Raw genomic sequence first — 13845 nt, forward strand, 5'->3', positions numbered from 1 at the left:
TTGGTCTCTTTAGAAGACAGTGAGATGGTCCCTGAGAACTACCAGCTCTCCAACACTGAGAAATATGGGCAGGTGGTGACCATAAATGGGAAAAAAGTGGAGGCTCTTAGATACATAGGAGCCAGTGTGACTGCAGTCCGGCAGCACCTGGTGTCTCAAGAGCAGGTTGTACCCCATGCCTACTGCCGTGTTGTCAACGCTGACAACTCTGAGAGTCAGTGTCCAATGGCTCAGGTTCCCTTTGAGTGGGGGAGTCTCAGGTACTCTTCCGGTTGCTGTGAGAACTGTCATGCCTGTAGACTGTTTGCTAGGGAATGACTTGGAGAGCTCCCCTTGGGAAAAGGTGGAGAAGACAACTCACCTGAAGACGGTGGCTTTACCTGACTGGGCATGCATGACCACCTGGTCAATGGCAGCCAGTATGGGTGCTCAAGAGCTCCTGGAGCCTGAGGGAAAGGCCCAGGAACTGGCCTTACAGAGAAGGCACAGGAGGCGCGGGAAACCGGTACCTGAAGTTCCCACGGCCCAGGAGGAAGCAGACCTTGAGGGGGATGCCCTGGAGCCTACCGGGGAACAGACAGCTTAACTGGGGGACCTGCCTGATCTGACCCATTGGGGTTTCTATATAAACAAGGCAACCTGTAAACTAGCTGAGGACCACGGGTATCAATTATACTTCAAATGACAAAGGTCCTTGGCAAACATTTAGGAATATACAGAGAATAAAATATAGACCATATTAGGTTGCTATATAGTTCCAATGTCCAGCCGGATATGGATTTTTATATCATTTCAGAAATAAAGTGGAGGATGAATGAACAACAACAATTAAAGTAGGGCACAGTCCTGTACCATACAACGAGGGGGAGGTGTGAAGTAGTTGAAAAACAAATCAAACAGTTTAGAACAAACAACAATTACACAAGTACAGGCAAAGACTGAGCAGATTGGCCACTTGCATTCAGTGAAAAAGGTTCAGCAAGTAAAGCCAAAATAGTGGTCACAAGAATTAGGCACAATGGTCATTTGTGACACTATTAAAGAAAGACTGAGCTGACCCATTGGCAACAGGAAGGAGGCCCCTCCAGGGACGAATTCTGCAGGGAGCAGAAAGAATGCCTTCTCTCGTGGGTGTGCGGCAGCAGGCTGCAGACAAGGCCAATGTTGATCAGTCTGGGTCACATTTCATTTACTGGGAGAATGACCTCCTGTATTCAGAGCCTAATGTTGCTGAACCTGGGTCACCCCGTGGGCTGGTGGTACCCCAGAGGTTCAGAGCCTTCCTACTGGGGGTGGTTCACAATGTGCCATTAGCAGGGCATTTGGGGCAGGACAAGACCTATGAAAGGCTTGTCACCCACTTTTATTGCCCTCAAATGCACAAGAGCTCAGATGTTCATTGTAGGACCTGCCAGGCTTGCCAGGCAAGTGGAAAGAGTGGGAGCAAGCAGAAGGCTCCTCTCCAGTCATTCCCTGTGGTCAGTACCCCATTCCAGCGAGTGGAGATTGACATTGTAGGGCCTCTGGACCCCAAGACAACCATGGGCAACAGGTTCATCCTGGTCTTGGTGGGCCATGTCACACGGTACCCTGAAGCCATCCCTCTGAGGACAGTGACGGCCCCCGTGGTGGGACGGGCACTGATGGGAATTTTCTCTAGAGTGGGATTCCCTCTAGAGGTGCTGTCTGACAGAGATACCAATTTCATATCTAAGTCTATGAAATCCCTTTGGCAACAGTGTGGTGTAACCTACAAGTTCACCACACCTTTCCACCCCCAAGTAAATAGGTTGGTTGAGAGATTCAACCGAACTCTGAAGGGCATGATTATGGTTCTGGAAGAACCCATGAGGCGTAAGTGGGACGTCCTCTTGCCATGCCTGCTCTTTGCTTACCGCGAGGTGCCACAGAAATCCCTAGGGTTCAGCCCCTTTGAGCTTTTGAATGGCCACCCCTTGAGAGGTCCTCTAAGTCTGGTCAAAGAAGGCTGGGAGCAATCTCCTAGGAATCCTCCCCAGAATGTATATAGCTACATGCTGGCCTTCAGGAATCAGACTAGGCTTTTTAGGCAACTTGCTGAGGCAAATCTGGAAGCCAGCCAGGAAGAGATGAAGCGGTGGCATGACCAGAATGACACTCTGGTAGAGCTTCAGCCTGGACAGAAGGTGTGGGTCTTGGCCCCTGTGGAGCCTTGTGCACTCCAAGACAAGTGGACCGGACCCTTTGAGGTTGTGGAGCGCATGAGCCCTGTCGCCTACTTGGTTGACTTGCAGTCTCCCAGGAACCCCTTGAGGGTCCTGAATGTCAACCGCCTAAAGCCCCACTTAGAGAGGTCTGAAGTGGGCATGCTCTTGGCAACATATGCTGGAACGGAGGAGGAGACAGAGCCTCTTCCTGACCTCCTGGTAGCCTCAGAGTGAGATGGATCAGTGGATGGAGTTAACCTCTCACCCTCCCTGACCCCTGAGCAACAGAATGACTGCCACCAACTGTTGGGGCAGTTTTCTGACCTGCTCTCCCTGGTTCCTAGTGTCACAGATTGGTGCGTCCATGATGTGGACACAGGAGACAGCTTGCCTGTAAAGCACAAAGCTTACAGAGTAACCGAAAGGGTCAGAGCTTGCATCAAAGAGGAGGTCTCCAAGATGCTTGCTCTTGGGGTGGTTGAGTCCTCCAGCAGTCCTTGGGCCAGCCCAGTGGTCTTGGTCCCAAAGACTGCAGCATAGATTGGTTAGGGGCTGCCCGGTACCTCAGCACTTTTGATTTGACGTCTGGGTACTGGCAGATCGCCTTGACTGATGGGGCCAAAGAGAGGTCAACATTCTCCACACCAGATGGGCATTTCCAGTACCTGGTTATGCCATTTGGGATGAAGAATGCCCCTGCCACCTTCCAGAGGTTGGTCAACCAGGTTTTGGCTGGGCTGGCTGAGTTCAGTGTCGCCTACCTGGATGACATCTCAGTGTTCAGTGGCACATGGGAAGAACACCTGCGCCACCTCTGGGAAGTGTTGATGGCACTGCGCAAGGCAGGCCTCACGATCAAGGCAAGCAAGTGTTAGATTGGGCAGGGTCCAGTGGTGTACTTGGGACAACAAGTTGGGAGCGGCTAGGTGGCGCCCCTGCAACCCAAGATTGGGACCATCCTGACTTGGGAACGCCCCAAAACCCAAACTGAGGTGAGAGCCTTTTTAGGACTCACAGGGTACTACAGGAGGTTTGTCAAGGGGTATGGCAGCATTGTTGCCCCTTGACAGAGCTGACTTCCTAGAAGCAGCCAAGGAAAGTGATCTGGACTGACACCTGTCAGAAAGCTTTTGACACCCTGAAGACTGCCATGTGTCTGTGCTCCTGGCCCCCGACTTCTCCAGAGAGTTCCTAGTGCAAACAGATGCTTCAGAGCATGGTGTAGGGGCTGTTCTCTCACAGATGACTGAGGAGGGCTGGGAACAACCTGTAGCCTTCATCAGTAGGAGGTTACTTCCACGGGAACAGAGGTGGAGTGCAATCGAGCGTGAGGCATTTGCTGTGGTCTGGGCATTGAAGAAGCTCAGACCCTACTTGTTTGGGTCTCACTTCCGGGTTCAGACAGGCCACAGGCCCCTCAGATGGTTGATGCAAATGAGGGGTGAGAATCCAAAACTGTTGAGGTGGTCCATTTCCCTATAGGGTATAGATTTCACAGTGGAACATCGCCCTGGCACAGATCACGCCAATGCTGACGGTCTGTCCAGATTTTTCCACCTTAGTGATGAGAACTCTCTAGGGGAAGGGTAGTTCACCCCACATTTCAGCTGGAAGGGACACATGTTAGACCTGGCACCTTGGCGTGAGTCTCCCTTCCAATTTTTGCTGATGTGCCTCATGTGTTTTGCTGGTGTTAGCTGCTCAGAGCACTGTGCCACTGTCAATCAGTGCCACAGTGCAAATGCTCTCGATATAAAATGTGTACATTGTTTGGATTCCATGATTGGCTTATTTGGTTTACTGTCAGGCCCCAGTAAAGTGCACCAGGAGTGCCAGGGCTTGTAAATTCAAATGCTGCTAGTGGGCCTGCAGCACTGGTTGTTCCACCCAGAGAAGCAGCCTGGTAAAATGTGTCAAGGGTCTGCCATTGCAGAACCTGTGTGCAGTCTGGTACTGTCATGCTGACTGGGCAAGGGCACCCCCTTTTCAGTCCCTAAACCTTCCCTTAACTTCATATTAGTGACCGTAAGGTAGGCCCAAGGGCAGGGAGCATTGTAAGTATAAGGTAGGACAAGCCCTGATGTGTGTGGCATGTCCTAATATTAAATTACAGCCATTTTCGTTTTTCACTATTGTAATGCTACCTGTTCTCATAGGCCAGAATGGGCTGCTGGAATTATTACACTCTATAATCCCAGAAGGCTCAGGGAACATGGTAGAAAGTCAAGTTTTGTATGCCTGAACTCTTTTAGTAATATTTATTTTAATATGCTGTGTTTGCAAATACTACTTTTAGAAAGTTAGTATTTGCTTGCCTAACTATTTCAGCCCGCCTCGGCTCGGATGTGTATCTGCTGTATGGTTTCTGGGTGTGACAGGGCTGGGGAATTCCAGGAGACAGGCTGGAGCTGACAGGTGGTGAATGGAGAGATTACACCAGGATGGGTGGGGGGAGTGCCGCTTGACTCTGAATAGGGGTGTGCTCTGCCACCTCAATGCTGGCTCTGCCTCCTACGAAATTTTTGATGTCCCTGCCCTGCTCACTGAAAGGAGAAGCCAGAGTCTGCAAATCAAAGTGCTCAGGGACTGGACTGGATTAGGCAAAGGCCTGCCTGGCCTGCAAGAACAAAACATTTTGTGTATAAAAGTAGGAGCCCTGCTCCCAAGAAATCAGATCCTGTTTGCGCCAAGAAGAAACTCTGCCCGAATAGAAGGACCTGGAAAAGCTGCATGGAGGATTACTGTGTCTGACCTGGGAGACTGGCCTCTGGTGGGTGCCTTACTGCAAGAGGGAGAGGAAAAGACTGAGAAAGACTTTTGCATCTACTTGTGCCTTTCTAAAAAGAAACGATCTCCAAGGGCTTGGAAGCAAGCTTGCCCCCTGAACTGAGCCCCAGGACCATTGGCTCATATCCTGCCTTCGCTGTCTGTTGCGGACCGTTTGTGTTCCCCCCTCGCCGGAGCCGAGATCTCCAGTGCGCCACGCCCCCCTTTGGGCCGTGACGCTTTTGCCTGGCCGCTCCACCTCGTGTGAGCCCCGCTCGAGTTCGAGCCAGTCACCCTACGGCCCGCACTCTGTCACCTCGCCCTCTTCGCACCGCACTGTGCGCACCGCCCCTCCCGCTGGAATCAGACCCGAGTGCTGTCTGAAGCCCCGTACGGCCCATACGTTCGAGACGTTCCAGGCCGCCCTGCTCTGCACTCCTGAATCTTGAGAGCCGCGCCGCACGTTGAGAGCCGCCCATACGTTCCGTACTGGAAGCTCCGTGCCATGCCTACGCGCATTGGAACACCGCTTCTACCCCCGCAGACCCGAAGGTACAGCTCGACCATCGCCGCATACTGAAGAAGTATGCCTCGTACGCCGCACAACCAAGTGAATACTTCGCACCGTGAACGTCTAGAGGACCTGACCGTCCGCCTTGCATCCCAGAGTCCCGCTCCTATGCCTCATACCATGACGCCTGTGTGAGCCAGACTCAACTAAGGAAGCCGACTATGTCCCGGGCCCGCCTTCACCTGCACATGCATCCCGCGTGTCACCGGCTACGATTCCAAAGGTACTGTATTACTCGAACTGAGTCTGTGTGTGCATCGGACGGCAGGGTCCGCAATGTTTGGTTAATTCATTTGAAAGTACGAACTTCCACGAACGGGTCGCACAGCCAGCGCGAAGTGCACTGGACCCAAAATTAAGCATTTTATAGGAACTCTTGTCTACGAAAGTATTGTGGCCTTATTTATAAAACGTTATTTGGTCTTGTCATAAGTCTACTTGAAATATTCATATAAAATTCCTATTTTTGATATACAAAACGTCTGGTGTCCATTTGTGGTGTATTTCTATATTACTGTATGTGGTCATGAATGCTTAACTACTAACGCCCTGAAGTTTAGCCTTGTCTGCTCGCGCCACACTACCTAGAGGGTGAGCAGGGGTTATTTTTAGGAGTAAGTTCCTTGCCCTGACTAGAGGAGAGGGTGCCTGTTTGTCACAAGTGCATACCTGTGCCAACCAGAGACCCCCCAAATCTAACAGTAATGCCCCACACTCCTGCCCCGTATATCGCTGCTGAAATACACTAAGCCTTATAAATTTGCAGAAGTTCGCCAGGCTGATTCATGCCGAGTTTCTTCGCTAAGATGGCAAGGGCACTAGTTGATCTACTAAAGACCAGTTTTTTCAGCTCAATTAAACGGGTCCAAGTATCATTCTGATTAAAAAGGACACCGAGATAAGAGAAAGTACTCGTTGATGCTAACTTCCTACCATCCAGGCAGATGTCCCTACCCATATCCCTACGAGTCCCTGTGCCACAGCTCATTATAAATGTCTTGGAAAAATCAATACTTAAGCCCAAATCAAGCATAAAAGTATAAAAGCTGTCCAGAACCTTTTGTAAAGCATTTCGGGTGCGCACCATTAGGACGGCATCATCTGCGTAAAAGAGAGCCAGTATAGGTCTCCCACCTGCATGAGGAAAATCTTGTCCTCTTTTTAGGAGTGCCCCGGCCATCTCACGAATGTATAGATTAAAAAGGAAATGGGCCAGGACACAGCCTTGCCGGACCCCTCTTCTAACAGGAAATCCTTCTGTGCACTGACCCCATATCTAACGCTGGCTGAAGCTCCCTCATAAAAATGCTGCAGAAAGACAATTATATTTGGGTCCATTCCTAAGTCAGCAAGGATCTCCCATAACCTGACATGGATTACAGAGTCAAACGCTGCAGTTAAATCAACGAAGACTAAGTAAAGTCTCCCCTTTTTGGCTCTTGTATACTTCCTTTTGATAATAGCCAGATTTAAACTCTGTTCTATAATGCCCAGCCCCTCCCGAAACCCATACTGAAGGTCAGACAGAACGTGATTTTCTGCTGCCCAGTCCTGTAATCTCTGCAGGACGACTCGACCTGCCCCCTTCACCATGGAATCAAGAAGGGAAATTGGTCTATAACAACCAGGATCTTGACGATTTCCCTTCTTGAATATTGGAACAATGATAGACTCCATCCAGGTCTTCGGGAAGGTAGTACAATCACTGGCGTTAACCAACTGAGTTAGTAGTGGGCCCCATAGCAGGACATTTGACTTAAATAAGTCAACTGGCATCCCGTCGGGGCCTGGAGCCTTACCCCCCCTGGCTATGGGCAAGGGCCAAGACCATTTCGTCCAGCGTTACATGAAGGTTCCATTAATGTACAGAATGAGCTCCCTGGGGTAGCTGCTCATCGCAGACTGGGCCATTATATAGTACAGAAAAATGACTTACCCAGTCTTTTTCTGGGATCGCAATCTTAATGGAGGGGCCACCAGCCCACACATGGGCTGGCCCTTAAAATCTTCCAAAAGGCCACAGAGACCTTCTTTTGTAGAAGCTGCATGGAGAGACTCCCAGGCTTTCTCCTTCAGTGACCTCTTTCTTTCAACAATTGTCCTCTTATACAATGCTCTAGCCCTCCTTACCCCCTCACCCGATTCAAGTTTTCTATGAATCTCTACCTTCAGATTAGAATAAGCCTTAGAGCAAGCACTATTAAACCAGCCAGGGGTTTTCAGCTCATTACGGCATTGAACACTCAGTAAGCACCTAACCTCATTGGTTATCTCAAGGAAGAAGTGGACTATTTCATCTGCAGTGGAAAGCTCATTCAAACAGATGTCAAAGGCAGTTTTGCAGCACAGAATGAGCTGTTTGGTCAATGCCTCCGGGTCGGCTTTGGACCAACGAAGAGCATACCCATTCATTTTATTCAGCTATACGGTACCCATCGCTTGGTTCTTCCACACAGAGGTTTCAGCAGATAGATGTAACATAAGACAAAGCGGATAGTGATCGCTCAATGCAATGCTCCCTATCATAAAAGGAGAGCTTGCTCGGGGAAGGGTATCTGAAACCAGCAAGAAGTCGATGGTGGAAGCAAGGCCTCTACCGTTAAAGGTCGTGGACATAATCACTGGGGTAGGAACAAGTTCATTCACAAACACCAGATCGTATAGGGACATTAATTCATTAAAAAGGTCCCCAGCCTTTGTGTGTGAGAATTAGCTGATTTGCACAATGGGCAGTTAAAATCCCCCAACAGAATAATCACAATGTCCATAGAGCTCGAATTGCAAATAACGTCCAAGGCCTCACCAATCCTTAAAAGCTCAGTCCCCAGCTCTCCCGCAGGAACATTATTATAAAAATTTACCATAAGCACTCTCTTTGAGTGCATTATGTACAATTGAATAATCTGGTAGTAGCAATCCCAGCGCAAAAAACAATCTTATCCACCACTAGCATGTTAGAAATATACATGCACAACCCTCCCTTAGGCCTTCCTCCCACACCCTTCACTGCAGGGGTGTTGAAAGTCATGTAGCCAATGATGTGTACTGGCTCCAACTCCCATGTTTCTTACAAGCACAATATATCAGTGCTATCTATAAACTCACACCACAATGGATTTAAAATCTTAGCATGCAGGCCCGCAATGTTCCAGGAAATGATACTAGTTTCTATTATTACTTTGTTAGAAGTAAGGCTTACTGGGAGAGTGGGCGGGTGGTGACTTACACTGTGAGAAGACCCTTCAGTGGTGCGGAGCGCGCTAACATTATTTCTCAAAACATCTATGTGGGGATTACTGCGAGTAGACTCTGTATGGTTACTTGCGGAGATGGTGGGAAGTGAGTTGGTGGCAATGCTAGGGCTAGCTGTCCTACTGCACTGAACTTCAGGACAAGCCAGAGGCTTGCCAAGCTCCCCTTCTGCTATTTTAGCAAAGTACGTGGGAATCGCCAGTCAGTCTACCTCATCCAAATTATAGAGAGGTGCATAAAAGTTACTAACAGTAATTGGGTATTTAAGAGGTGGTGGACCTCCACAGATGCCCTCTGTACTGCGCTGGAAAGGTCTTACAGGATGGAAAAAGAAACCCAATGGGACAATACTGACCCCCTGGCTTCTAACTGGCCAAAAGCCTACCCTGTTCATAATTGTGCAGACAAGTGCAGGAGATGCAAAAGAAAGAACCAAGGCACTTCCCACTCACCCTATCCTGCGGGCCATTCTAAATTCTCAAAAAGCTTGGTTGTCAAGCCTTTTATCCTGCTTAGATAGTGCAAAGATTTATTGCGTACGGTAGACCAGTGTTCAGTTTCCCCTTGTGGGAGCGGTGAAACATTCAACAAGACTATTGTAAGTGGTGTATCTTCCGGAGGAAGATGAAGTACCTTTTTGCCCATGGATCCCCCCTTGCTAACGTCTGGGGTACTAAGTCCACGCAAGACGGCAGTCCCAAAGTCACCTTTTGTGACGTCTGTTGATTGGAATTAGATGTTGAAATGGCAGGACCCAGCTTGCCCGGCTGCCGGTTAGAGTGAGTAGGGACCGAGTGACCTGCCAGAGTTTGGGGAAAAACACCTTCAGAAACAATACAATCTAAGTTAGCTTGGGAGCTGGCACAAGTTGGGGCCCCTAGGGGTGAGGAGGTCTGATTTAGTGATCTGGTCTGGGGTAGTTCATGCACTGAGGCATCCGAGAGACTGGGTGGCACCCTAGAGACGTGTTGACTGGGACCTTGTGATGTTACAGTAGGGAGTTTTATAAGACTTTCCAGATTTCCTAATTTGTCCTCAATTTTAATGAGGGAGGCTTTGAAAGGGCTCACAACCACTGTAAGGATTTCCTCCAACTTTTGCCAGAACTTACTCGTACATGAACCTGTAGGGCCAATAGTAACTGCCTCTGCAGAGAATGTGAGCTCAGGGAGCAAGGTTTGTGGCCCAGTATTCATCGCTGGTTCCAAAGGGATGGATTGTTTATTATTATTATGCCTAATATTGGCCATGGTCTTCCTTTTCTTCCCATGAAGTTTCATCCAAGATGGTTGGGTATTTTGATCTTTTTGGGCCCCAGTAATGACTTTAGGCCTCGCAACCTCCTTAATTGTTTCCTGGGAATCATGTGGTAGGATTACCGATGACAGGGGTACAGATATAGGAGATATCGAAGGAGAACTTGCAACAGGTAAGTTAACTTCCTGAACATACAAAGGAGGATGTAATCCTGCTACCATAGGTTCAATAGACAACCTTCATTCTGTTAGCGCTATTTCGTGCATTAGCGTTGACTCTGCCCGGGACCAAAAAGCATCCAGGGTTCCCACCACACCCTCCCCTGTGAGTCATTTTCTTTTTGTCATACTATATGACCCCTAATTATATACAAATGTATAGATACAAATTTGCTATGGCTAGCAAGTTTTAAGTCCTAGTCACAAAATTAGTATAAGGAAGCACGTCAAAGTCTCACCAGTTGAGTATGCAGGGTAATAAGGGTCAGTGGGGGTTCCTGCCCGGCCTCTTTCGGTCACTGACGGGCACAGAAGGGTCCACCCTTGGTCCGGGCTATGTCCAGCGCATATACCATGCCACAGGGGTAGAGGCAGTGCTTTATGCGCGATGACCACGCCTCCCCCTCACTTGCGGCACCTGTGTTAAAAGAGTTGCACTCTGGGAGTTGGAGTCCGCTCCCAAGGTGAAGACATTAAACTCAGGAGGCGGATGGATGATTGACCCTGGGACCTCATCTCACCAGGGAAGACAGAACCACTATACAGGACAGGCAGCACCCACAAAGATCAGCAACAGGCTCAGTAAGGCTATTCTTTCTGGACTTGGACAGGGGAAGTTAAGACACATAACAGCATCCAGTCTCACACCCTTCACTATAGAGCTGTGCGGCCCCCTGTCCATTCATCCGCATATCTAGGCTATATGCTTCTGCATTTCACTTTGTTTCCCTCCTCCATGTTGGAGTTTCCTATCTTAACGAACCAGAAGTTGTTCCAAGATGGCGGCCCCACATTACAGTACCATAGTTTACAAACTATAAAACTGGTTCAGTGAAATATTTATGACTCAAAGCTCTGGGAGAGTAGGGGCTCTCTCCACACTGGAGAAAAGGCATAAGGTAAAGGACACGTTCACCGAGGGTATATGGCAGTGATTAACAGATCTTTGTTGTTACCAAATGGTACTCATTTTATCGACCTCAGAAGGATGAGAGGCTACAAAGAGCTACTGGAATTTGAACCTGTGACCATGAGGTTGAAGACAGTCCGCTCCACTGGACGCATGAGTCCACTGAGCCACCAGACACCGCTTCAAGCACAAGCGATAACAAGAGAATACAACCGTGTTTATAAACTTCTTCTCCCGTTGATGTCAATTATAAACTAAATGCCTTGTAATGACACTCTGACCATTCGATCTCTAATAATGACATGCTTGTCGCAATGTATTACTGTGTTATACAGGATTGAACAACCCAAAAAAAACAACAAAAATTAATACAAATGAAAGCAAAACAGCATTATTTCATCTGTCTAGACATGTTCAAAGGAGCAATGTTTACCATAATACAACTCTATGTGAACGTTATCCACTAACCACACATTTCTCCACGGAGATACTTCGCTATACTCCATTCTGTTTATTCAGCAGACAGATAAACAGCGCCTCCATTTAAAATTAAAATACCATGCCAAAACTCTCTTGTGTGCCAGCTAAAACTCCAACAGAGGCAACCGCTTTACAAGCTATTTTACATTTCAATGATTTATTTACAGAGCTATGAAACAGGCTTTCTGCCGTCCGATTCCTGATAGGATTGTAACTTCTCCTACCTGAAGGCGCTGGCTTACAATTTTCGACTGTCTCGCCTTTTACTCGTGCCAAAAGCAGAAGATACAAAATAATTTCCATCCTATGGGAGGAAGGGAATTGTTAGAGAAACATTGGAAGTATTTACAATGCATAGAAACTTATAAAACACACGGAATGGCATTAAGGAACTAGTAAATGATCATTGTATGGTGTCACCGTTCTCAGATCTGATTCTACCTTTAGCCGAACTCATCTGTGGCGATGATAAAGAGCACATGCAGGAAAGTATGGCTCATCACCGACAATTCACATTTCATCCTTACTGAGAAGCGACAACGAAATAGGGTCATCATTTCCATGCACATATCTCATACATCTAAAAATACTAACAGACTCCAGTGATGACACAGCGTTCTGGTAGAGCCTCAGACAAGGGAAGAGGTCTGCTACAGAGGCAAAGTGAGGTCTCTACAAACATGTTATGCAAAATAGATCAAGAAAGTGTGTGCTGGTGGGGAGCGTGGAAGCAGGTACGGCCACCAGCCTCAAGGTGGGCTTCACACAGAGAGGCCCATGTTGCCTACATGAGCCACAGGTAGCGAAGGGTGTCCACACATCTGTGCCTCACCCCCTTTTCTAAGCTCCTCAGTTCTACATCTTCACATTTACTCAAAAGGGAAAGGAAAGGAAGGAGAAATGCAAAGACCCACAGCCAAAGGAAGGCAGTGATGTAAGAGGGGCCAGGTTCACCTGGAACATTGCAGAACCAGAAAGTCGCAAAAGAAGGACAAAAGACCTGGCAATTGATGGAAGAAAAGTAGTTCAAGAGACCTGGATGAGGATCTGGGCAGGTCCTTGAGTCCATTCTCAGGGAAGGCTTGGAGGTAAAGAGTGGTTTTCAGTTCCTTCCTGAAGTGTCCCATCCATACCAAGTTAATTCCACACGTCACCACATAGAACAGAATGGCAGATGGAGCCAAGATCCTGGTTGGCAGCAGAGAGAGCTGCCATTGGCATCTTTGGAGTACACTGGACTAGACAAGACCATGGCAGGGCATGGACCCAACTGACACAGATGGTATGCATGACCCATCCTCCTTGACAACTGGTCACAACAGTGATCATGTGAAGATGTAAGATGCTCTCTTCAAGAAAAAATGACAAAGTGCAGAAACATAAACCACAATCAAAGTTTCTAGAAGACCCACCTGCTGTTCATATCCAGATGTTTCTGAGAGATAGAACGCCAGAGCCTGCTTTTCGTTGCACTATTCTCTTCTCACTGCACAAAATGACTCACCGCTGCAAACACACCGGCACACAAACATTTGACTAACGTACTGGGTGTGCTTACGGCTTAGATGCTCTGCCAATAATTTCCCATATCTACTGCTGTGAATGTCCCTCCTTAAATAGATGTAAAGACTGTTTTGTGAGGAAAAACACACATCTCTAGTCGAGGAAGTTCTAGGAAGGCCAGATTACCTGACCACCTCTCTGAGTAAGGTTTCCTGCCTTGCGCACAGTACGAAAAATAAATCAATGGCTAGTCAAATACTTGCTTTTATAACAAAAAGAAGTATTTTATTTCTAACTCTACACATGCAAAGGATTAACAATCCATACTACTATTATAAAGAGAGAGCCCAAACCTTTGAGGCGGGTAAGCACAAAAGGTACAGCACCAATCACAACACCCAATACAGCATTGGAAACGACAGTTGCAGCAGATGGACATAGGCTATACAAGTGGCCACCATATACATTACAAAGGTAAAAGAACCTTAGGGGTAAAGTAGTCCCTTATGGGCGTGGGCGTTGTGCTGTCAGCGATGGGCGCGCCAAACAAACCTTCACAGGACTCCCTTGTGGGCGTGGGCGTTGTGAGAGGGGCGTGGACAAACAGCAAACTGGTAAAAGCGAAAACGGCATTGTAAACAAAAACCTTCACATTACTCTGTTGTGGGCCTGGCCATTGTCAGAGGTGCGTGTCACTCAGCC

At 48.1% G+C, this 13845-nt stretch overlaps 1 protein-coding gene across 1 annotated transcript in view; it reads right to left on the reverse strand.

Annotated features, from left to right (window-relative positions):
- LOC144827048 (fucolectin-5-like) overlaps positions 1-13112 on the reverse strand; it is a 412466-nt gene extending 399354 nt beyond the window's left edge. Inside the window, exons 1-2 of the mRNA XM_078685505.1 lie at positions 13053-13112; positions 11865-11944 (exon numbers count right to left, since the gene is read on the reverse strand). Of these exons, the coding sequence (XP_078541631.1) occupies positions 11865-11944; positions 13053-13063 (91 nt within the window). The 5' untranslated portion in view covers positions 13064-13112. The remainder of the gene's footprint in view (positions 1-11864; positions 11945-13052) is intronic.
- Positions 13113-13845: the final 733 nt, after the last annotated feature.

The sequence above is a fragment of the Lissotriton helveticus genome, chromosome 4_1, assembly GCF_964261635.1.
Source record: "Lissotriton helveticus chromosome 4_1, aLisHel1.1, whole genome shotgun sequence".
NCBI classification, from domain to species: domain Eukaryota; kingdom Metazoa; phylum Chordata; class Amphibia; order Caudata; family Salamandridae; genus Lissotriton; species Lissotriton helveticus.